Source organism: Pararge aegeria, chromosome 18, assembly GCF_905163445.1.
Source record: "Pararge aegeria chromosome 18, ilParAegt1.1, whole genome shotgun sequence".
Classification (NCBI taxonomy): domain Eukaryota; kingdom Metazoa; phylum Arthropoda; class Insecta; order Lepidoptera; family Nymphalidae; genus Pararge; species Pararge aegeria.
The window spans coordinates 2,126,170-2,153,418 of NC_053197.1; the positions used below are offsets into that span (position 1 = coordinate 2,126,170).

The 27,249-nt window shown below is 34.9% G+C and overlaps 1 protein-coding gene across 1 annotated transcript; it reads right to left on the minus strand.

The window, feature by feature from the left end:
- Positions 1-2,697: 2,697 nt before the first annotated feature.
- On the minus strand, positions 2,698-3,588 carry LOC120631730. The gene is made up of 2 exons (XM_039901412.1): positions 2,872-3,588; positions 2,698-2,792 (listed from the first exon to the last, which is right to left on the minus strand). The coding sequence occupies exons 1-2, from the start codon at positions 3,533-3,535 to the stop codon at positions 2,698-2,700; spliced, it is 759 nt and encodes a 252-aa protein (XP_039757346.1). The 5' UTR covers positions 3,536-3,588.
- Between the last annotated feature and the right edge of the window lie 23,661 nt (positions 3,589-27,249).

Below are 27,249 nucleotides of genomic sequence, written 5' to 3' on the forward strand. Positions count from 1 at the left end.
GTAGACGTCAATCGGTGAATCGTCAATGATGATGATGATCTATGCGTTATCCATCCTAGTGATTAAAAAAGCACATCTGCTAAGCTATCGGTCCAGGTTACTCTCGTTAATGCCTCCAACCGTGCGAAGGCTATAATTTTTCGTCCTCTATCCGATGAATTCTGGGCCCAGTAGTGGGATCATTATCATCCGCATACAAACCCCAACTACAGAGCACGGGTCCATCCTCCCACAATAAGATGGGGTAAGGCCGTAGTCCACTATGCTGGCCCAGTGCGGATTGGCGGACTCCACACACCTTTGCGAACATTATGTAGAACTCTCAGGCATGCAGATACTACTAGACATTATAGCTTATAGAAAAGTCCTATTATAGTATAAAGGATTACGTAAATGATAAAAAAGCTTGGGTGTAAACAATTGCTCTAACCAGGTTGCTTTTTAAATATTTTCTAATGACAATGTGCGATGGTGATAACAAAAAGAACACCCGGCTAAGTTTGTTGTGGGCTTCTTCTTAGACCAGGGCGCGATTGGAACCCTCGTAGCTTTAGTTTTAAGTTTACAATTGTAGTTATCGCCATCACTACTCACTGCTATGTACACATTTTGTATATAATAACGCATCAAAAGTGCCATCTATGTGCCTATTTCAATAAAGAAATATTTGACTTTGACTTTGACTTTGACTTTACTTAAAACACACATAACTTAGAAATGTTAGAGGTGCGTGCTGGGATTCGAACTCGCCCCCCCGAATGTGAAGTGAAACTCGTATCGTATACTCGTATCACCGCTTCAATAATTTATATTAATATTGAATTGGCTAAATAAATTTATCCTTATTATTTTGAGAAACAGGCCGATGTCTAGACATAAACAAGTCTGATGCGGTAGATAAAGTCTAGACAGGTTTTTGTGGCTCAACTTTGAATAGCTGACGATTTTGATTACTTATTTGTATCAAAGACTCTTCAAAGAGTTGACATCATTTGAGTACACAAACAAATTCGAATAAAATGATGGAAGACTATAAAGAGAAATACACGGAGAATATATTATAAGGATCGTTGAAACAACATTATAATCACGAATTCATATTTTATCTTGTTCATATTTTAGCAACGCATTTATGGATGCATTTTAAGTTTCAGATTTAAAATATTAAGGTACTCGTACAACAACGAACTGCTACTAACTACTACTACTATTAATTAATATTTACAAAAAGTATAAGCCGTCCGACTGTACACTTATGGACATGGTACACAAAACGCTGGCGCTGTTGGCCCTTCGAATCACTACCGTCATGGTTTACAAGAATTATTGACTAAGTTTTGGTCCACACATCGTTATTAATACTAAGAACGATAGAAGTTGATTGCTTGAAATATGAATAAAAATTATGCCAACCGCGTATGTAATTAGCTACAAGATTATATTTTTATTAAAGTTGTTTTTGCCATAAGCTTGAAAATGTTATCAGTTATTTTAATTTAAAATGCATATCAATATTTCAAATTGCAGATAAAAATATCTCGCCGAGCCAGATCTAACATAAAAATAATTTTAAAAAGTAGAATTTCGACGGTCGATTGGCGCAGCTTGCATCGACCCTGATTTCTGAGCCCAAGGCCGTGGGTTCGATTCCCACTACTGGAAAATGTCTGTGTGATGAGCATGAATGTTTTTCAGTGTCTGGGTGTTTATATGTATAATCTAAGTATTTATATATGTTATTCATAAAAAAATATTCATCAGTCATCTTAGTACCCATAACACAAGCTACGCTTACTGTGGGGCTAGATGGCGATGTGTGTATTGTCGTAGTATATTTATTTATTTATTTATAAAAAAAAAAAAGAATATAAGAAAAAAAAAATCTATGATCCACCTTAATAAATTACGAAACAGCCGCAAGGCTTATAGAGCAAGAGCCCGTGACTGCCAGACCTTCCTTTTATAATATAAGCTGAAAGTTTTTCTATGTATACCTTTAGTAAAGGTAAGAACGATCCCCACCCATTATACCTGGGTAGTGGTGGCTTTGGCAGGTAACAGGTAATAAAGGTGTATAAAATTCCATCTTAAATTTATTAATTTATAAAACTTATTTTTTATATATATCTGTTTGTAACAATATCACAACTTACGTCATTCATTACCAGACGCTTAATACGGTTCCAACCCTTCGCCAGACACCCCTAAACTATAATATTTTGTAATTTTACTTACGTTATTTTTTAAAAGCTGAATTTTATATATGTTTTTTGGGGAACTATAAAAAGATGTTTCTTTAGTAGCCAGACACATTCGAGGGTTCTATCATCCTGCCAGACGCATTGGAGTGCATAGAAAATGTGAGAGCGCGGTGCTTATGTACTAACTGGTGCGAGTGAGACAGGCCGTTCGGTTTATTGCGATCTTGTACTGAAAATTAGCTATCCTTTATCAAGAAATTCAATTTAATAAATTTATTATAAATTTCTAAAACAATTTGCATTAAAGTATAATTTTATAAGAAAATATAATCCGAAAAAATCACTAAATTTAGATTTTCATACGTCTTATGAAGTTTATTATATTTATTCATAATTCTTTTGAAAAGCAAACATTAAAAAAAAATAATTTTATTTCAAACAAATATTCAATGATTTTTAAATCAATTATCAAATTCTTTACAATCAAATGCATTATTTAATAATTTTCATCGTTGTCGTCGATATTTCCATTTTCGTCTTCGCTACTCCAGTCCTCGCATAGATCGTTGTCAATATCACCTTCGTTCGTTTCTGTAATAATAAAATGATCCTAGTTAATTATAAGCTGTCATAAATTCGTGTTATATATTCTCATCCAATTATTACATACCTGACATTTGTTGTAAAGATTCACTAACATAATTCGGTAACTGATCCCCCTCAAACCATTTAAAATAGTATTGATTTTTTTCCAGAATCCAACCATAATTTACTGGTTCGTATGCTGTTGGAATTTTCAAGTGAGCATTGTTCCATATAGAACATATATAATTCGCGCGCAGAAATTGCTGAAATAGCTCACTTTTGCAAGGTGGTAAGCAACTGGCATCAAAATTCCGTAGTTTTTTGTTATTAAAAGCTTCGTTTACATCAGAGACTGTGTAAGAATCGATAAAAATTTGCAGCCTAGCAGCATCAACGTCGTTTAAATTACCAACATTGTATAGGTAGCATAAAAGACTTTGAATAACATTAAAGATCTCGTGTTGTTTATTGTTATCTTCCATGATTTCGCTGTGTCCAAAATACATTAAGGCTTCCTGGAATTCCACATAGTTTTTCAATATTTTAAACGGTTTTGATTTTGCTCGTCTAAAAAATGCAGGGTTGTAATCACATCCTGTGATTGCATGTAATCCAGGCAAGCTTTTACAAATAGATTCTCCCAGTTGTTCGTGTATTTTAGTTAGGTCCACATATCTTAGATTATTTCCAGTGCCTATAAGCATCCAAACATGCAATCCATCATTTAAATGATGCATATGACCTAGCATTATAGCAGCAATGTCAGTATCAACAGTTCGTATTACAATATTTGCTGCATCGTTTATTTTACATGCATGGTACACAATACAGGTTCATTACAGGTTCATTACTGAAGTATTTTTTCATGAGACCTGTAAATGCTTTATAACATGACCGGTGATAACGATTATCTATATATTCACCAGGTAAAATAATGTTTTTATACTTGAGGTTATGTATTTTTCTTAATTTTAAAATAGTTTGACATTTTTTAAAAGTCTCTTCCGAAAATATTACTAGATCTTCACCACTTTTTTTACAGACAAAACAAACTTCTTCTACGTTTTCTTCACTCATGATAAAAAATTTATTTATTTATTAAAACTGGATCACATTTATCAACCAAATAACACAGTTTAATATTACAATGTTTACTATTACTACGACTATATAACTGTTCACTGAATAATACAGAGTAAACGACAGCTGATGCGCAGTAAAAGATCGCAATAAACCGAACGGCCTGTCTCACTCGCACCAGTTAGTACATAAGCACCGCGCTCTCACATTTTCTATGCACTCCAATGCGTCTCGCAGGATGATAGAACCCTCGAATGTGTCTGGCTACTAAAGAAACATCTTTTTATAGTTCCCCAAAAAACATATATAAAATTCAGCTTTTAAAAAATAACGTAAGTAAAATTACAAAATATTATAGTTTAGGGGTGTCTGGCGAAGGGTTGGAACCGTATTAAGCGTCTGGTAATGAATGACGTAAGTTGTGATATTGTTACAAACAGATATATATAAAAAATAAGTTTTATAAATTAATAAATTTAAGATGGAATTTTATACACCTTTATTACCTGTTACCTGCCAAAGCCACCACTACCCAGGTATAATGGGTGGGGATCGTTCTTACCTTTACTAAAGGTATACATAGAAAAACTTTCAGCTTATATTATAAAAGGAAGGTCTGGCAGTCACGGGCTCTTGGACTATTATAATAATATTACTTATTTATTGAATAGGCAGATGTCAATTATATTAAATGCACATTATACATATCCGTCACAAATTTTAATTTTAAAAATTGGTAACCCGCTCAAGCCACGATTGCCACTGAGTCGAAGGATCCTGTCGGTTCCAAAATTTTTGAGTTCATTATTGCCCAAAAAATAACTAGCTAGACTTAAATTTATTTGCCGGCATTTATTCCAATTTTAATTTAAAATATTGGTGTTGGCGACGACTTCCCAAAGAGAATTGAAAAAAATATTGCGGCCCATGATAAATATAAAAAAAAAATCTCACATATGAAACTGGGCCGTAGAAGCGAAATTGACAAAACGAAGTAACGTAACGTGAAACAGCATTTAAAAGTAAGGTATCCGCTTTTCCGCGGGGCCCTCTGATACTAGCTCGATTTTCGTCAAAATATTTGAAGTAAAGTGCAAAACGCCTGGAAGCGACAATTACGTTTCCCAAAGTTTGCAACGTTTGACGGGCGCCTATTAAAAGTTTTGGGAACTTTGTCCGTTTCTACACTTTTCGTTAAATCACATACTTGTATGCAGGTATACTTTCGGTGGAGTTGCAAACGAATAAATGCCGGCGAATAAATCAAAGTTTAGCGCTAGCTTTAATTTTTGGGCAATATTGAGTTCAAAGTTTAGTTGAAATCCTTAGGAATTTAAAATTTTTAAATACATATAAAAAAATGGGAACCGACAGGATTTGAACCTGCGACTCTCTGGCATTCGCGCTTGAGCAGTGTAGGACTAAGCTACGGTTCTCATTACCCCGATGCCGAAATTAATATAATATTATCGTAAAGAATCAGTCTTATAGCTACTGTAACGCCATCTAGTAGGAAAAATTGAAGCTTCACCTACCTTCATCTACTTCTTAAAGGATCATATTACAATGAGACTTTTCTGGAAACAAGACACATTTTATAATTTTTTGTAATTTTATAATTTTTTTACAGTGTTGCATTATTGAGTAAATTTAAACGATTTCATATATCTTTTTACTCAGATATTATGCGTTAAATATTAATATTATGTACTTTTAATTTACGGATAACATAATCGTATGCGCGTTTGTATTTATAAAAATGTCAGCTCAACTCAAGCGCCTGTAGCCTCATCGACCCTGAGTAAATAAACACAAAAATAACAGAAATTCCTTTTAGATACACTAACGGTTTGCATACAAATCGTTATCTATAACGCAATAATAAACTTTCCGAAAGCTATGAATTTAAAAGCACGTCCATCAATTAAAAAAAACTAACGGAATCACAAATAAATTTTAGAATTTCCATTAATAAGTGGTGCTCGAATAACTGCGATACAAAAGTTTATTTTAAAATAGGCACGGTGCCTTCGTTAAACTATTACGAACTTCACACTTAAGTGTTTTTAATTAAACGGAAAAAAATACAGTATTGTTTCTACAGTACGAACTCAAACTAGTAATATTTTTTTCTTAATAAATATACCCCCTATGAAAGCTATGATATCTTAGTACCTAGAGCTTTCGGGGGTAGGTACTGAGTACCATCCCCGTTATGCACCCCTATCTTTTTGCGTAATTAAAGAAGCATGAGAAATTTATATCACGCACTCCATGGTGTTTGATGTCTGTCAATCCGCATTTGAAAGATGGATATGCCTAAATCCTTCACATTCTGAAGAAACCCGTACCCTGCAATTTAGTGAGGCAGCTGCCATGATGATGATACACGCCTATGTCTTCTGTAAGCAAGAGGTGATTGAACTCAGTTCATTACTATGAAAATTAAGCTTAATTTGCTAAACTCCGAAAAGCAGGAGAATCAGTATGGTGTAATTTATAATTTCTTCGATTCTTACACTTCACACCAAACAGATCTTCAGCAATGTACCCTGTACGCACGCTTCACTCCGAAACCGGATCACCGTCCGGAGATGTTGTGTGTACTATGAATAACTGTTAAGATGAACTCAGTACCCTAAAAAGTCAGGTTGACGTGTAAACCCCTAAGCTATTGTCGCTTTTCAATGAATATTGTTCGCTTTTTGACGGCCGATTGGTGCAGTGGGCAGCGACCTGAGCTAAGGCCGTGGGTTCGATTCCCACAACTGGACAATGTTTGTGTGATGAACATGAATGTTTTTCAGTGTCTGGGTGTTTATCTATATATTATAAGTATTTATGTGTATTATTCATATAATTAATCATCAGTCATCTTAGTACCCATAACACAAGCTATGCTTACTTTGGGGCTAGATGGCAATGTGTGTATTGTCGTAGTATATTTATTTATATTTATTTATTAATAGTTTCTTTATTTTTTTGAAGATATGATGAAGATCTCCGGTAACGAATTAAATCGTTAAGTAAACTGTTATAATATGTTTTATTCCACTCTCAAGTTATTCCTTAACTGCAATATAGCCTGATGGTAAGTAATAATGCAGTCTAAGATGGTTGCGGGCTAACTGTTTGGCGGCGCGCCTTTGTCGTTAGGATGGTAACAGCTAGTGACGGCCGAAGCCTCCCGTAAATAAGACCAGCCTGAGAAAACTGTGAATTTATAAATTTCGATTTTTTCAAATATGTTCACCGCTGCCCCACGGAGGTTGAAAAAATATAACAACAAGCCATACCCCGTGGTACCACATGCATTTCAAATATATAGGTTAGCTAGCTAGATTGGCAATTTTGTAAAGAACTCCTACCAATCCTACTATCCTACTAATATTATAAATGTGAAAGTGTGGATGATTGTTACTCAATCACGCAAAATCGGCTGAACAGATTTAGATCAAATTTGGCATGCATGTAGTTTTTGACATGGAAAAGAACATAGGTTACCTTTTATCACGATTCCTTTAAAAGTTCCCGAGGGAAAATTGAAAATTGTTTACGAGCTAAGCTGCGGGACAGCTTTGAAATTCGGTATGCATGTCGCCTACGATATGGAAAAGGACATGTACTTTCTATACCGATCTTTCAAATAGTTTCCGTGGTATTTGAGAGATTGGTATCGAATCTTTATCTTGTTAAATAAAATTTATTTAAATACCTATCACAAAATAAAAATTTCCACCTAATTGAAGAAATGCGCAAAATAAACGTAATTTAATTTGGAATAAGTACTAATTGACTCATTTTTGAACAACCAAGTTTCACTGAACATAAAAATTGGAGATTTTTGTACAATTGAATCAATTAAATCACCGGAATGAGTCCGCAGACTTTGACAATTGAAAGGTGTAGGATTTTGGGACGGTTTGCGCGCGCATCGTAAAAATGCACTCTCATAATTTTTCCCTAACGCGCCAAAAGAAGTATAACCTCAAAAAGCTGTTTTTGAGTGACTGAGCCAACTTACAAGACTTAGCTAGCGACCACGTCAAGGCTACGTCAAAAGTAATATTATGACTGTACACAGTTAGTTCCGCAAGAGAATAAAATATTTTTATTATTCAAAGTGCCTTCAACTCCGCAAGTTGTTTTAAACAGTTGTTCAAGTCACTTTAGTGGGGGAAGTTTGACAGTCAGAACTACACGCGGGGGCAACGCATAATATATACGCGACCGTAAATTCCAACTAAAATTTTAAACTAAATATTATATCATGTAGATTATTTGATATATCTGGGTTTTATATGTTACTAGCTATTGCCCGCGACTTCGTCTGCGTTTGATTTTGGTTTTTGATGTGGCATTCAATTTAGATGTAGTTCTAAAAAATTTTTAAGTATTCAGCATCGCTAGGCCTTAAATGAGGGGTTTGCTGCTGTCCGCTGTTGAGTTCTGTCCTCTATCTCCAAACACATTCATCAGATCTACATAAAGTTTGGGCAAAATTAAACACATATAACCTCTATAGTACAAAAATAATTATTTAAATCGGTTATTATTTATAATTTGTTGGAGTTATGGTTATTTCGTCAAACACTTTCATCCCCTCTCCCAAAGGAATTGAGCTTAATGTTGGGATAAAAAGTATCCTATATTACTTCTAACACTTCAAAGAATATGTGTACAAAGTTTAATAAGGATCGGTTAAGTAGTTTTTGCGTGAAAGCGTAACAAACAAACTCACATTCACATTTATAATATTAGTAGGGATAGGGATGAAAAGTATGTTGAATAACTATAACTTAACTCAAACTTATGAGTTGGAATATGTTTAATTATGTGGATAAAAGATGAAATGAGATTGAAAACGTTACAAAACTGACGTCAATTTTATGCTATTGTGATACTTTAAGGTAAATGTTAAGCATATTCGATTACCGATAGGAAGTTTCTAAGTTCGATATCGAAGACGCAACTGGTGCAACGGTGAGACCTATGAATTTAAGTAGGAGTTCCTGGGTTCGATTCCCAACAGAGACAATTTGGGAATTTCTGAATTTTCTCAGGGCTGGTCTGGTGGGAGGCTTTGGCCGTGGCGTGTTCAACCCTACCTACAAAGACGTGCCGCTGAGTGATTTAGTGTCCCGGTGCGATGTCGCGTAGAAACCTATTAGAGGTATGACTACCATACTCCCGAACAGGTTAGCCCGCTACCATCTTAGAATGCATCATCACTTACCACCAGGTGAGATTGCAGTCAAAAAGATGGATGAGATGCAAATGGAGTATTTAATTTGTCAACCGAATCTGAACTTTGTATATTTAGCGTAAAATACCAGTAATGATGCCTAGTCTAATTAGAAGAGATAAATTTATGATTAAATTATCATCATACGCCTATAAAAGCCCCACTGCTGGATAAAATCCTCTTATTTTAGAGGAGAGGCGAGTTTTAAAGTAATAACCCACCACGCTGCTCCAATGTGGGTTGGTGGGCTTTAACAACTATTATCACTTACAATGGTGGCTCAATCCGGGATCAAACCCAGGTGATCCCTAATTGAACATGATAACCACTAGACGTATGAGGCAGGGACTGGACTAAGAAGCCAGTTACTACCAGGTATAATAATAATCTATATCTATACTAATATTATATTATATTATAAAAAAGAAGGATTTTTTGTTTGTTTGCTTGCAACGAATAGGCTCCGAAAGAACTGAAATGATTTTAACCATTATTTCGCCAAAAGTAAGCTAAGCTACCACGAAATAACAAAGCCTATAAGTGATTTTCAAAAAAATGGAGATCCTTAGGTAAAATGCAATAATGTAGCAAAATTTTACCCATAAAATAAATTTCATTTTATCGGCTTCGCACGCTCAGTTCCTTTAAAAGTTTTTCTCAGTTTTAATAATATTATTATATTGGAATACATTAAAAAAATAGACAATACTGAGTATTTCGATTGTTTGAGCAGCAGCAAGTGAGCAGTGATAGTCAGTGGCGTGCATAGAGGGTATGCACAGGGTATGCAGATGATATAAAGTGAAAAAAATCCCCAGTAAGAGTTATAAATATTGAAGGGTAGGCTTTTAATAACTCTTACAATGTCTATGCTTAAGTTTTTCTTAACTTTTACTGAAGATTTTCTTCATTTTATATCATCTGCATACCCTGTGCATCAGTGGCGTGCACTGAGTTTTTGGCCAGGGTATGCATAAAGAAGGAAGGTGCCATAAAATGGAAAAATCCTTCGCATTTATGAGTCATACAAAAATTTCAGGGTATGCAGTGCTTTTTTGCATGTATGGAGTGCACGCCACTGCTGTGCATACCCTCTATGCACGCCACTGGTAATAGCCCAGCGGGTAGTCGAAGTGAGTTTCGGGGGCGGAGTTAAAACCCGTTTAAAGTAACGTGCGTTTTTAACACTTGCTTCAGCGGTGAAGGAAAACATCGTCAGGAAACTTGCATGCCTGAGAGTTCTCCATAATTTTCTCAAAGGTGTGTAGAGTTTACCGATCCGCACTGGGCTAGCGTGGTGGACTATGGCCTTAAACCCTTCGCATTGTGTTTATATGATGATGATGATGATTCTAAAATTAAATCTGGTCATGTCACGATTTTAAATTTCAATTGTAAGCAATAAATTAGTCGAATAAAATGAATTGAAAATCTTAAAGACAAAGTGGAGGCAGATTGTTGAGTGACCACAATACCCAAGTGTCTACCACGATCAGCCTGCCAATACTGAAGCAACTGAGAAGGCAGTAGAAAAACATTCAGCTTTAACACAATTTGAGTGGATTATCCAATTAACTACTGAAATCAAATAAATGCCGAGGCAGTCTATGAAAACGTCTAGAATAAATTTGTATAATTGTGTCCCTATAAGAGACTTCTCAATCAATTACTGGGAATTCAATGCCTGTCCTCGATTTGGGGTGTAGAGACGAACAAGGCTCCATTTTATTAATACCCATCGAATTTCCTCTAATCTTTATTCGCAAAAAACTCTTTAGAATGCCGAGCTGTAGAATTTCGGTTTGCCCGGAAAAGCCGCGAAATTGCTCCTTAAAATTGGGACAAGATGATTTACGCTGCGAATTTAAAAGGAAAGCGACTTTACGGGAGGCTGGTGAAATTTTTCGCGCCATTTTGTAACATGAATACTTGAACATGAATTAAGATAAAGTTCAATCTTATTTTATTATTTGTCGTATCTGCCATGTTGGATTTCTCATAGCGACCTGTCTTATAAGTGGGAGGTCTTGATTTCGATCCCCTGAATGGCAAGATGGGACCTCCTGGTTTAAATCACACCTCACTCTTACGCCAGGAAGGTCGTCAGATTAGAAAATTGTTATCAATAAAAATAATAAATAAATAAACTACGACGATACACATATCGCTAACTAGCCCCAAAGTATGCTTAGCTTGTGTTATGGGTACTAAGATGAATGATGAATATTTTTATCAATAATATACATACATACTTAAAATATACCGGTAGACACCCAGACATGGCACAAACATTTTTCAGTTATGAGAATCGAACTAATAGCCTTGGACTCAGAGAGCATAGTCAAACTCTAAAATCAAGTTAAACTTCTCTGAAATCTTTTTCTCACGATTGGATCAATTAATGAGTAAAGGCTAAAGCACAAACACAGTTCGTTGCTCTAGCCAGGCGATTACTCTCCCGGGGACGATTCCGGATACGCTAAGAGGGTTTTAAAAGTAATTGACTTTGAGCGCGTAAGTCATTTACTTTTATATAGTTCCTTTTGTACTCCAGGTTCGTTACTAAGTCCGGTAGCCGGTAGTTAAATGAAAATAGTTAGTTAATTCGATTAAGTGTTCGGGATTCTAATTCTGTGAGTATTCCAATATGAGGTTCTAAGAATATACTACTAGCAGTTGCGCGCTACGATGACTACGATCGCGTTAACTATGGTTATTACAAATCCCACAGTTTTCCCGGGATTTTTCGCAGGAACTATTAGTAGGTTCTTTGATCATGTTGTGCATACCTTTTATGTATCGTCAATGGATGTCGCAGCGCACTTGAAGCAATGAATTTTATAGGGAACATTATTGCAATTTTCAAAACGATCTATATTTTATTTTACTTCGTGATAATTAAGCTTTCTGATTGCAATGCTATGTTTAAGTTTGGTCCAGTAGTTTCAGAGCCCAGTCAGTATAAACCGACAAAAAAAAACAAACAAAAAAAACTGTCTTTCTGCACCTAGGTCCTACCACCTTTTTAACATCATCTTCCCACCTTTTTTGTTTTGTCTCCCTTTCATTATTTTCTTGGTCAGGGTTACAGTTGACTGCAATTTGACGCTAAACCGCTTGGGGGCTCTATATAATAGTTACATTGAAAATTAAATATAAACATAAAAATAATTACGAAGGGCTTTTTAAATATTGTAATGTGATGTCAGTTTATGACAAAGTGGATTTAGCAATAATAAACAAGAATTCTAGACCTATGTACTAATTGTAATAATAATATAAACTAATGCTTAACCTACCTACCTATGTTTAGAACACCCACATTTAATAATGTTTATGGAAAGAGGGTATGGGAGTACCTCCTGCCTAGTGTTTTAGAAAAATTACCTAGAAGAAATTTAAAATAAAAACCTGAAGCAAATCAAAAACAAATTGAAACGTTATTACATTCAGGGTACGTGCAAAAACTACTAGGCGGAAGTTCATCCAGACCATTCCTACAAATTCCATTAATTATCGCTATAGAAATATTTCTTTGGTTTTTTTTTTTCCTTACATTATACATTAATTAATATATTGTTGGAGAAATCGTCAGAACACGTCATCGTGGAGGGGACAACGCGTAGTGGTGGTGTTAGAGACTATAAAAGGCGGTGCGCGCTTCATTCGAGAGAATCTTCTGGTACCGTCAACTAGTTTAAGGGGGACCCCTGTCCGTTTGGAAAGTCAACCTGCTCATTTTGTTTTTGTTGTAAATTAGATTTATGAATTGAATTTCTCTAAATTAGTAATCTGTTGAGTGTTTTATTAGTTCTGTTTAAACTCTTGCTTTTGTTTCTATTAAAAACATATAATTATGTGTGTGTAGTCATGATTTGTTTTTTTTTTTAATTAAAATTTTACCTCTGGTTCCTAAAAATATAATAATCAATTTTTAGGAACCAGAGGTAAAATCTTAATAAAAAAAAACAATCATGACTACACACACATATATGTTTAATAGAACCAAGAGTTTACACAGAACTAATAAAACACTCAACAGATTACTAATTTAGAGAAATTCAATTCATAAATCTAATTTACAACAAAAACAAAATGAGCAGGTTGACTTTCCAAACGGACAGGGGTCCCCCTTAAACTAGTTGACGGTACCAGAAGATTCTCTCGAATGAAGCGCGCACCGCCTTTTATAGTCTCTAACACCACCACTACGCGTTGTCCCCTCCACGATGACGTGTTGTGACGATTTCTCCAACACAATATATATATTTGTGCAACCCTCTCAAGCGCAAAAATCTTCCATAATGAAGATTAGCGTAATGTAATTGAGATCTAAACAACCATGTATTTTTTATTTATAATAAACAGATTTTAATTAATTAATTAATTATATATCTTTGGTGCTCTAGTTTAAGGCACGTTTAAAGGAGAAAAACAAATAATTCTTGGACCAAGTCGTGGGTATCAGTTATAATAAACATAATCCAGACGAGCGAAGTTTAAACGCTCAAAAGTCAATTACTTTTGAAACCCCCTCGGCGTATCCAGAATTGCTCGTGTGGGAATAATGTCGAGTGTGACGGCTATGACTTTTTGTAAATAGACGGCTTATACGCCAACTTAACAATGAGTTCATATTAGAGTTTTAGGATAGACGAAATAGGTATTTAATGAAATAAGTAGTTATAAAACTTGACATTGCAAAAGAGAGACATATATGAGAGAGATGTACATGATAATGAAATAATTGTAGTAAAATTAATGTTATGGTACACAGCATAATAAAACTGACTATACAGAAATGATATACAGAAATGTGCCATGTGGTGACGGCAGATCAGAGCACCTCACACTTGCAGTTCTCAACACCTTGCCTCTTCCCGCGGGTGTCGTATAAAGCAACTAATGGAATAAAACAGAGAACTGGCACCAACGTCTTCAGTGCTTCTACTACCATCTAATGCGATCACCAACCCGTGCTATTAAGGGCAAATAGCCATGTCCAGCGTGGCTATTAAGGGCAAATAGTCCCGCTGGGAGAGGCCTATAGTCCAGCAGTGGACTGTTGTATTTAAGATCATGATGATGATTATACTGAAATTATATATATATATAAATAAATAAATAAATATAATACGACAATACACACATCGCCATCTAGCCCCAAAGTAAGCGTAGCTTGTGTTATGGGTACTAAGATGACTGATGAATATTTTTATGAATAATATACATAAATACTTAGAATATACATATAAACACACAGACACTGAAAAACAATCGAACCCACAGCCTTGGGCTCAGAATGCAGGGTCGCTGCAAACTGCGCCAATAGGCCGTCAAATTACATTTTTGTAATCAGTTTGTTAATTTGAAGGAATACTACGGTTGCTCGTAACTTCTTTTACGCACAGTATCTAGTTATTATTAAAGATAGATAGATATGTACTACTTTATAACATACAAATACATTAAAAACAACACACACACAGTTTATTAAAATGTATACAAACATTGATATGCAAAGGCGGTCTTATTGCTAAAGCAATCTTTTCCAGACAATCCTTAGGGAAAGTAAATAAAATGATAAAAGGCAGGGGCGTAAAACACAAAAATAAAACAATCATAACAAAGTAAATTGGAAAATCCAAAATTCTACATTTTGGCATTATTGTTGTGAGTACGTAGTGGTTTTGCAAAATGTAAATTTAGTTGCATTTTAAGGCGAAATAGCGGATATAGCCAGGCAATTTTTAGATATCGCGAGTATCTCGCATACGCTCAAACCACGCATCTAGACTTTTTAATGGATCTAAGATCGCCTTTAGGCATGCTCCATATATAATTGTTACCATACCGTATTAAAGGGATGAACCATAATATAATTACTTTGTCACTTTCAATGTTTCAATAAAAAAAAAATATGTTATGTGTACCCATCCCCTTCTCGGGGGTGACGTACGTATCGGTATCCCGTCCAACATTGGACGGTTACAGGCTTATCATAATAAACTCCATCAGCCTTATTAAAACCCTTAGTAAACGAAACACCAATTCCCTTCTGGCTTCCGTACCGAATTAGTGGCAAGAAGGCATCTACTAGGCAAGTGCCCTCCACCTTACGCTGCATTACTAAACATCAAGTGTGATTGCAGACAAGGAAAAGTTCAATGCGGCAACTTATCGAGACGCTCAATCACATAGCGGCGTGTCTGTGTCGGGAGAAAGAAAACCAGACCAGAGTAAACACTGAAATTATTAAATTCCAAATTGTTTCTGCAGAGCGCTGCGGCAAGGAGGTCTTCAAAAGTTTGAAGTTAATAGACTAATAGTGATAATGAAGATGACGAACTTTCACTTTGTTGCATATAAAACTGATGTTAGAGGCCGAGTATATTCCCAGTATTTAGATAGGACGTAACTCATTAGGCTGGTGTGAAAAACTAGGAACGAGACAGTAAGGTGTTAATTCCAACACGGTCCCTTTATCCGGGGAACAATTAATGAATGGAGCATACACATAGGTAGGGGTTGTTCCCAGGAGGGTTTCCGGGACATGCCGAGAGGGTTATATAATTGCAATCAACTTTGTAAGGTTTCTTAATCTATTTGTTCGGTGCCGAGCTTTATTACGTGGCCGCACAACTAACAACGCATGCTTTAAGAACCTTTAACATATTTTACAGATCATCATCATTATTTTTATAAAATGATCCTCGGCCAACAGGGCATGGATCTTTTCTCAGAATGAGAAGGATTTAGGCTGTAGTCCAACACGCTGGCCAATTGCAGATTGGCACTTCACACGCTTTTGACAACATAGTGAAGAACTCTCAGGGAAGGTTTCCTGACGTTTTTTCCGTCGCCGTTAAAGCAAGTGATGTTTTAGTTGCTTAAATTAAAAATGCACATAACACGGAAAAGATAAAGATAATATTTATTATTAGAACTTAGTGGTTTTGTAAAATGTAAATTTAGCTACGACAGCTGAAATGCATAGTAGCATTTTAAGGCGAAATAGCGGATATAACCAGGCAATTGCCGTTTTTAGATATGGCGAGTAAACTCAAACTACGCATCTAGACTTTTCAAAGGATCTTAGATAGCTTTAAGCCATGCTCAATATATAATTGTTACCATACCGAATTAAAGGGATGAATCATAATATAAATACTTTATAACTTTCAATGTTTCCATAAAAACCTTATGTTATGTGTGCCCTCTTCTCGGGGGTGACGTACGTATCGGAATGCCGTCCAGCATTTGACGTTAAAGCAAGTGATGTTTTAGTTGCTTAAATTAAAACTGCACATAACACGGAAAAGATAAAGATAATATTTATTATTAGAACTTAGTGGTTTTGTAAAATGCAAATTTAGCTACGACGAATGAAATGCATAGTAGCATTTAAGGCGAAATAGCGGATATAACCAGGCGATTGCCGTTTTTAGATATGGCGAGTAAACTCAAACTATGCATCTAGACTTTTCAAAGGATCTTAGATCGCTTTAAGCCATGCTCAATATATAATTGTTACCATACCGAATTAAAGGGATGAATCATAATATAAATACTTTATAACTTTCAATGTTTCCATAAAAACCTTATGTTATGTGTGCCCTCTTCTCGGGGGTGACGTACGTATCGGAATGCCGTCCAGCATTTGACGTTAAATCAAGTGATGTTTTAGTGGCTTAAATTAAAACTGCACATAACACGGAAAAGATAAAGGTACTGGAGATTGAACTCGTTCTTTTCCGAAAGGGAGGCTGAAAACCTAACTACTGAGCTGGCGGGAGAGCAGAGCCAAAAACGCATTTAAAGCTTAAAAGAGACTGTTATAAGTAGCCCTGTTCATTAAAAATGTTAAATTATGGATAATAATTTTATGAACTAGACCACATTAACTTGGAGGCAAAACACTGGTGGATAATTTTCAATGAAAACCTTATAAACATCGCACAAACAAAGACGTAAACTTTTTCTATCCCCCGGAAAGTAAAGTTTCTAAACACTTTAAACATCCTCTCTTTAAAAAGTCTCTGTGGAATATTCTCTACCTTTTCAGTAAATAAAAGCAAATGTCAAGTCAGTAGGGAAGCTATTTGAAAAACAAATGAGTACTAAGCAGTGTCACGTAGTTTTGAGCTAGAAAGTTCTCAAATTACCTTAAGATTACATCAATGGAGTTTAATAGTTTCTGCCTTGCTTTCCTAATTGTAGAACTGATAACAACTGATTCGAAACAGTAAGTTTCCAAATAAAATAAAGAGTAAGTGACATCTATATACTTAAAATAAAACTGTTACTGAAAGATTTCTGTACATTTAATATATTTTGAAAATTTTGACCGGGGTATGCTTTATAATCGATACTGAGTCCAAAACAGATTCTTATTCAATTTTTGTCTGTCTGTCTGTCCGGGCATCACGGGAAAACTACTGAACGGATTTATATAAAATTTGGTATAGTGGTAGCTGATATTCCGGGTCAACATATAAAATACTTTTTATCCCGATAAATAAAAGGTTTCCTCCGGCAAATGGGATGTAATTTTTTATTAATTTTATTTCATAGCTCCGTTAAATTTGAACCGATTTTAATAATTCTTATTTTATTTGAAAGTGTATAAGTGTTCATGTATTGTTTTATTTTAATATGAAGCTAAAGGACATAACTCTTCACAAATAACAGCCAGTCGCAAGGCATCGACGATCGAATGCATGCGTATCATCCTGCTAATAATATAAATGCGAAAGTTTGTGGGGATGGATGTATGAATGAATGTATGGATGTAGGTATGTATGTATCAACTAAAATAATGAATGAATGAATGAATACACTTTTATTGTACACCAAAGAGAAAAGTTTCAGAGATATAAATACATATCAAGAGAGTACAATTTGGCGGCCTTATCGCTACATAGCGATAATGACAACTTACTAACACAGTATACCACGTAAATTAATAGTAGGTACATAGCTAGCCACGATGATTATGATGTTGATCTATTCTAGCTTCTCGATTGACTCATACGCAGACAAAGTCGCGAGGGTCCGCTAGGATTAAATAAATGACAAAGAAATATAGAACTTATCGACATGGGACTCATATAAAGTGATTACCGCTACCTGTTGTACCAGAGCAGCCTCAATTCCAGGAATTTGTTTACCTGCCTCTTGAGGAGTCCTAAATCTTAAACGTTAATTTAATTTAGTCCAATTATATTGTGAATATTGGATATTTGTTACTCAATCAAATATTGATTAGTGGATGCCAGTAACTTCGTCCCGCGTAGATTTTCTGATATTAAGCAATTGAGATTAAAGAAATATTCCGTGGTGCCTATGCCCGTCTAAAGAAAGCAAGCTACAGACAAAGATAAAATCTGAATTTCAAATTTGTGGATATATACTTTTCTACAAACATTATATTTTATCCTTCTTCGAAAGTAGTGTTAACATTTACTTCTTTATTTTTAACTGAAAATCAAATTACAAAGTATTGTTGATAAAACTGAAAAGTTATAAGATTTTTATATATATTTTCATCATCTATTTCAGCGCTTTGAAAGTTTGTAAGTAAAATAAAAAAATAACTGTGGGAAAAAAACAGGTTCAACAGATTTTTTGTTTTTTTTGTGATTGTATTTTTTTATTTTTTGGATATACTTCCAAATCCTATTTAATTACCTTGTTGCAATTTTAAAATGCTTTCTTAGCAATCCTCTGAGATGATCACAAAACTGTACATGTGAAATAAAAAAAAATACGTCTTACATATATTTTTATAGTATTAAAGTTAACGGACCAAGCGGACGTCCCACCTGATTGTGATGGTGAATGGAACACCATCGCCTATAAAAGCAACACTCGCTCGAAGATGTCCTCGGCACTTCCCCCCGATGTCGTCGAGCCCTGGGGCTCTTCTCATGACAAGCTCTCGCGCTCGCCCCGCTTCCCCGGTGACGCCGTAGGAAGGTTCCGCCCGAAAAAAAAAAGACGTCCTCGGAGTCCCTCTACGGTGCTCGGGGTTACCGATGCTCAAAGCAACACTGCGCAGGGCATGCTAGAAACACGTCCTGCAGAGTGCCGCTCTGAGCCCGGTGGTCTCTGTGCCTATAATCTTTATTTATTTATTCGTAATCAACAGCGTTACAATAAAAATATATTTATATGTAGTTTTACTTAAATCTAAGGCCACAATAACATTTTAAAAAGTACGGTCTCGGATTTAACATAAAAATAATTAGGTATTTAAAATTAATAAATATGTAAAAGACTTAATAACATAAAACTGTGAACAAGACGTAAAGAAACAATGAAAACTATTAAGACTAATCGATCAAAAACAATCAAATAAAAATTTATTCGTCGCAGCATGTGAAAAAGCACATATTTGTGTGTGCGTGCGTGCTTGCGTGCGTGCGTGCGTGTGGATGTGTGTTGCATACTTTATAGTGCGGTGCTCCATGTAAGCGCTCGAGTCATGACGTTCTATGTAAAAGTGTTATTTCTTTTTTCAATTGTGTTTTGTATAAACTGAAAAATATCTAAATTATAATAAACTTTGTTATATGTTCGTGCCAGACGTAGTACAACAGAATTTTGTGCATAATTTGTGTTTGATTTATACCTATTACGTGCCTATAATAATTCTTGTGCAAATAATTATCATCCAAGACAAATAGCACAAAAATATTTACAGGCAAATAGTTATACAACAAATCAATTTCATAAATAATCTCGAAACAGATTCCAAGATACTTAATAGGTACATAATTACAGAAATTTCTCATTCAAACTAAATTCTTAGCATCTACAAATACTATAAATTGTTCGTTCATTAGTTGTCACGAAGTAGCAATGTTTAGTCTACTATCGGGTGCCTGTGACTTTTTCGGCTTAGCATTTCTGATTCAATGAGTTTACGAAACTACAAAATACCCTACTTCAGGAAGGTATGCTACGTGGAGCAAATGTTTCAGTAATTTTATAAATTCAATTTTGCCAGATATTTTATTAAATTGTTTAGGATTTTTAAAAATATTTAAAATTATCTACCAACTGGTAAGTGCTTTTCTAGAACAAATTGTTTAATCTATTTAAAACTAAATCAAATCTAAAAACGTCTTCGAAACCACCGCAGTTAGGCACAGTTCCTAAGATGCTGGCAGCATTGCCCCTTTGGATGGCCAAACTAATTCGTTGGCCAAGGTAACTGCCCGCTCTAGGATCACCAGTAGACTCGATAACCCTTTTCGATATTTTTTGAAAAGAGCTCGAGCCTTCGGACCCCACGTTCCCAAAGTCTCTACTCCAAAAGGAAATATTATTCAATAAATTTAATGAATTGATTATTTTATTTTAAAATTATTATTCAATTTTTAAATAGTTTTAAAGAAACAATTAAAATTTTATATAATTCATTACCAATTTTAATGAATTGATTTGTATTTTGATATAGATACGGGAGCATTTTCGATACACTTCAGTTTTGTATGAGACTAGACTAAAGGGACAGAGACTATCCAGAGATACCTCACGATGACTTAGTCATTATCAGTCAGAAGTGGCACGATAAGGTAATTATAAGTACTTCTGAAACCTCGCCTATGTCTGTTTTTAGCGACCGAAACAAGATTCTACCGAGAAGAGGCGGCAAGAAACTCAGTAGTTGCTTTTCATTCATTCATTCATTCATTCAGTCATTGATTAAAATATTACTATACTAACCATGACATTACTATATATAAAAAAACTAAAATGGAAGGACTAATAAACTTTTGCAATAAAAGTAAGGATTTCTGTGGGGTTGAAATCCTTACTTCGGTCTGGTGCGGAGAATATTTAGCAGAGAAATATCTAATATTTAAGTGTCTGTATCCCGATCCGAGAATTGAACCTAGGTTGTCATGATCCGAAGTTAGAAATGGGTATTGAAATACGAAGTTGTATGAATAAAGGGAAATTCATTTAAAACCATTGTATTATCAGAACCCTAAAAAGGACTTCAGAAATCATAAAAAGTACATACGAATATACCTACACGAGTTCAAACTTTTGGCGAAAGACTTGGCAACATTCTTGCTTCTAAATACAGATAATATTGTAATGTAAAAATGTTTATGATTCCTATGTAAATTTAAATTAGAAAGCTTGCCAGGAAACGCGTAAAATACACAGTCGTATGCAAAAAATTCGTATTTACAATTTGTTTAAATTCTTTCCATTAGCGGTCCATGCTAAAGTTTCTGCAAGACATATTTGCGATGTAGTTGTAAATCTGCTTTCCTATTGTTCGAATTCAGTGCTGAAAGTTTTTCTACCGAGTTTAATGCACAAGTTTTGGTTCGCCAGATGGCGTGGACCAATGCTCTTAGGGGTGACTACTCGCGCCGATATATCTCTCGGGGTACGGTTGAATTTTACTCAGTCAACCTTCAACCGTTGTGGGGCAGGGTTGTCGCGACGCGTCGGAAAAATCGAGTTCGTTTCCTCACGTAAAATTGTTCATTCGGTTTTTAATTTTTACGGTATGTTCTGTGCAAGTGTTTTTATGCGTGGAAATAACTTTGGGATGCCTTAGCCGCTGATGTTTGAGGTAAAATTTCCTTGTTTTTTTTATTACAACTTTTTTTCAGGTTGTTTTTATTTTTATACACAATGTGTTTGAATAGGTCGAACTGGTAATAAACAATAAAATTACCGTTCGAAGTAAAATATGGCACGTCCTACTTTGTATTAAAATATTGTTGATCGTTATAACTTTAAATTAATAATTATAAATAGATTTAAAGTAATCCTAGGTTAGCCAGAGATTTCAAAAAGGTATTTAGCTTTAAAGTGGAGAACGGAATAGATTTTATTTTAATTTATGAGTTGTATTTATAATCTTTTATTCTTCACTTAATATTTTGATTATTTTTACCCACTTCTTAAGTTATCTAGATATTTTTTCTAGCGGAAGATAACTAGGATAATATTTCAAAATGCCATTATTTGCTATCTGAAATATTATATATAATATTTCATGACATGTTGCTTCTACCAAATACTTTTAAATAGAACGAATTATAGTTACATCAAATTTAGCTAAAAATTCCTTAAGCTTACGTTAGGATTGTTACGAAATTCCCAAAGAAAGAAAATAACTCCACGGGTTTTTATAGAGATAATCTCAAATATGCTTTGTACGAAGTTAGATATTTAAATTCTTGGCAAGTACGGAAGTTTTATCACTATATAGTATAAAGTAAAGTCACCCACCAGAATTTAGTTTGTGTTCGTTAACAAAGATTTAAATTACAAATAAAATGAACATCTGTCTGTCAGGTAATGTTTCTATGTTCTGCATCATTGAATAGATAAGTTTCTGTTTGTTTTAAACTGATAATCGCTTAAATTCTGATTAAAAAATATAATATTTATAGTCATAGTCCAGGTATCCATTGCCTTTTTTTATGCCTCTGGTTACATAAAATAAATATTTATAAATTGTACCACCTAACTTGCTAATTTCTTTAACAATAAAAGTGCATCAATTCATTAATAAATCCCGATTGTTGAGTCCGGGGGACCGTGTTAATTCGCAGGCATGCATCGGTAAATTTCGGAGCTATGTACGTTTAAGGAATTCACCCGTCAAAACAAGGTCCAGGATAAAAACATTGTGAAGAAAGCAGCACGCCTAAGAGTTATAGATTAGAGAGATAATAAAAACAGAAAAACTTTATAGCAACAAAAACACAAGGAAAATAGTAATCGTACTTAGTGCTAGGGTGCAAGGGCGGCCTTATCGCCTTTATCAATAGAAGTGATCTTTTGATAGCAACCTGAGCGTGCGAAGCAAATAAAAACGAGCAAAGTGGATGATGCATAACGTAAAAAATAAAATACCCTTTATGAACATCCATACTATATTTAGTTAATAACTACAAAAATATAGATATAAAAAATATATTTAAATATATATATATTTATATGAATGCACAGAATTATGAATACAGTGTGAGAAATTGGGTTATGGATGATTAAAAACAACTCGATGGATATAACTGAATTTAATATTATCTAATAATATTATAATAATAATATTAATTATATTCTATTCCCAATTTCTCATATCTTATCTAATAAAATATATATTTAAATATATTTTATTATTTTATTATATTAGCAAGGTAAGTAATACGTCTGTCACCTAGCAAACTGTGAACAATAATGAATGAGATGGCACTAGTACATTACTTTAATAACATGTAACATTCAAAGTACCTTCTCAAATATAATTATAAATGAAGATTAGTTTTTGTATTTATTTGTAACATAAACCAACATACAGAACATATTATTAAAATTGAGCTTAATTTGCTATACTCCGCGAAAAGCCTTTTCGCGGAGTATAGCAAATTAAGCTTAATTTTGATAATATATCATGGATTTCCGCAAAGTAACGCTTGCTTCTATCCAAAACAAACAGAACCCTCATTCAGCCATTATTTCTAAAACAGTTAAAACCAGAATTTACACTCGCGGAATGTCGCTAGATAACAAACTTTCCTATTTTCCCATTTTATGATTACCGTTAAGAACATTAGAGGTAAAATAATTACTGTCAACTGCTAAATGGTATTAAGTGACTAACCGTCTGTTCGAGAACCATTACTAAAATGGAGTGGTTTTTAATGCTTCAATATTAGTCGTGTACACGGATTCTGTATGTTCTTAAGTCTTTGTATACATGATGTTCTTATAATTATTATTTAATTAATAAATAGTTTTGAAGAAATAATTAAAATTATATTTAATTCACAGCCAATGTTTATGACATTGTGTCGATGGGTATTTTGATATAAATACGAGTGCATTGTTAATATACTACAGACTTCTATTTCAGAACTCGAACTATGCAGAGATACCTCCCGATGACTTGGTCGTTATCATAAGTAATATTTTTTTTCCATAATGTTCTCGAATTTAATCAATCAAGTCAAATCAAAATACACTTTATTGTTCACCGAATACAAAGAATTAGAACAAAAAAAGCACAAAATAAAAAAAGAAAAGGCGGCCTTATCGCTTAAAAGCGATCTCTACCAGGAAACAAAGGGTTCTCAAATGTATGTGAAGATTACTAGTCTAAACTTGGCCAGTGCCAACGGCCTTAACCCTTTTTGTTTTGAAAGGGACTCGTGTTCTGTAGTGAACTGATAGATAATCATCCTAATAACGTTAGAAGTCAGTATTTAGGAATTTTCAATTTTCGAATTTTTCCTAGCTAGTTGCCGATACTACTACTTTTGGGTATGGGTTTAAACATATCCCTAACAGATTAGCCCGTTACCAGGTAAAATTGCAGTCAAGAGCTAATAATTTATTAAAAAAAAACAGGAAAAACTAGTGGTAGTAGGCCAGTCGATCTTATAGCGAGGACTTCGATATTTGCATTCCGCTCGACCCAAATATATAACTACGAGTTAACACATACAACTATTCAGACATCAAACAATAGATCCTTGAACTTTAAGACCTGTCGGTTTGTTTACATTCTATCTCATCCCTCGGTGGGCAACAATATGGGAGAGAATAAGTTTTAATTAAATTTCGCCAAATCGCTCAGACATCGAGCCTGTTCACACACGTATCTATATGTTAGGTTTTACTTTAATGATAAGCCAAAGGGTACGGGTGATTTCAATATATTGCATGTTGTATATGTTAAAGAGATCAGTTTGCCCTAGTTCCGATAGAATGAACTTTTTTTTCGTAATTACATTGGTAAAAAAACTTAGAATATAGTCGCTGGCTGGATGGGTGAAAATATAGTGAATTGTATATCTTAGTATATGTTGACCTTGACATATACGTAATACAAGTGGTAACAGCATATTGTTAAAACTTACAATAACTAGGGAAAATATGTAATATAACGTCTGTCTTAGTCCATTATATTGTATAATAAAGACAGTAAAAGTACTAAGTACACAAGTGTCACTTCGACACGTTGTGTGTGCCACCACGCTGGCTCTGTGCGGATTGGTGGACGCCAAGGCCAGGCCTTTGAGAACATTACGGTAGTCTCTTAGGCATGCAGGTTTTCTCACGAACCAGATTCTAGTAGGAAAAGCCGGCAAGAAACTCAGTAGTCGCTTTTCTCCTATATCAACATTAATTACAGATTATTTACAGATTAAGCTAACTTTAAAATATAATATGGCCGTAGTACACCACGGTAGCCCAGTGCCGATTGGTGGACTCCAAGCACCTTTGAGAACACTATGAGAACTCTCAGACATGCAGGTTTGCTCAAGCTGTTTTCCTTCGCCGCAAGTGATATTTTATTTACTTGAAACGCACATAACTTAGAAATGTGAGAAGTGTGTGCTGGGATTCGAACTCTGCTCCCTGAAAGTGAAGCCAAAGTCTTACCCATTGGGCTTTCACCGCTTGACTTATAACTAAAGCCAATAGTGCTTAAACAGCGCAGCGAGGAATGAAGATTATCGAAGCGGTGTAATATAGTTTTCGTGTTTAAGCTTCACTTCAGCGCAGTAACTGGCTCTAAAATAAAATAGATACTACTAAAATGTTTCCAATAAGTAGCCACCGCATGGACATTATCGGTTAAGTGCAGAATGACCACAGAGCTTTCATATTCGCCGCTGAGTACTTTCGAGACAGTTTTATAACGCTTCGGAAATTTTATTGAATTTTTGCGATACAGTGCTCTATGTTTTTATTTATTACTGCTAGGATTTTAGAAGTAGGGTGTATGCTACTGTGTTTTTATTGAGTTAATATAAAACTAAGTGATGCGGTGCCGGGTTCGTATCGTTCGTTATAATATGTGCATATTAAGCAATTAAAATCCAACTCGGATGGGCAGCGTTCGGGAAACTTCGAGACATCTTTTCGTCCAAAATCCCTCAGTGCCTGAAGACCAAAGTCTTCGAACAGTGCGTGTTGCCAGTGATGACTTACGGATCCGAAACCTGGTCGCTTACTATGGGCCTCATAAGAAGGCTCAGAATCACTCAGCGGGCGATGGAAAGAGAAATGTTGGGAGTATCTCTACGTGATCAAATCAGAAATGAGGAGATCCGTAGAAGAACCAGAGTTACCGACATAGCTCAGCGAGTTGCTAAGCTGAAGTGGAAATGGGCGAGCACATAGCTCGGAGAACCGATGGACGTTGGGGTTCACTTCACGTTCAATGGCAACACCGCACAGGTAAACGCAGTGTTAGTCGGCCCCTAACAAGGTGGACAGACAACATCAAACGGGTCGCTGGGAGCCGCTGGAAACAAGCGGCCCAGGACCGTGGATTTTGGAACTCTTTACAAAAGACCTATGTCCAGCAGTGGACTTCAATCGGTTGAAGTGATGATGATGATGAAGCAATTAAAATATCACTGATCTCAATTGTAACACTAAAAAATATTAACTTATTAAGCTTATCATATAAGGTAAAGTGGCAGGCAAGAAGGCCTGGCCTTAGAAGAATCTCATGGCTCAAAAATCTACGACAATGGTTTGGAAAGAGCTCCAAATCATTATTTAAAGCAGCGGTGTCCAAGTAGAGATAGCCCTAATTATTGCCAACCTTCGTAAGGAGACGGCATCCTAGGAAGAATAAGGTCTCAGCGGTAAAGGAAAACATCGAGAAGAAACGTGCATGCCTTACAATTCTGAATAATATCCGTAAAGGTGTGTGTTTTCATATTTTCGCTGTGTTTGCTGTACAATAAACTATATTTTCATTTTCATTTCTTTAATCGTTCCGGTACGTTAAGTTGGTTAAAAAACAAAAATAAAACAGACACACTATAATATATTTCATAGTAACTATATATTTTGTAAAATAACATACCGGAAACTAATACCGTAAAATATTATTATTGGTTCGTTTTGTCAACATTTTAAACGGCACCTGAGATTCTGTATCGAGTAATTGTAGGGGGAAACTACGCTCGATTATATTATGACAAATGTAATAAGTGAAAACTAGTATTTATTTCAAGTCCTATCCCCACGTTCTCCAACAATAGATTTGATTTTTGAGTTAGGCTTTACATTTTCGCGTATGCTAAAGCTTCTAGTAACAAAGTGTCCACTTATAATGAACTCGAGGATAGGGAG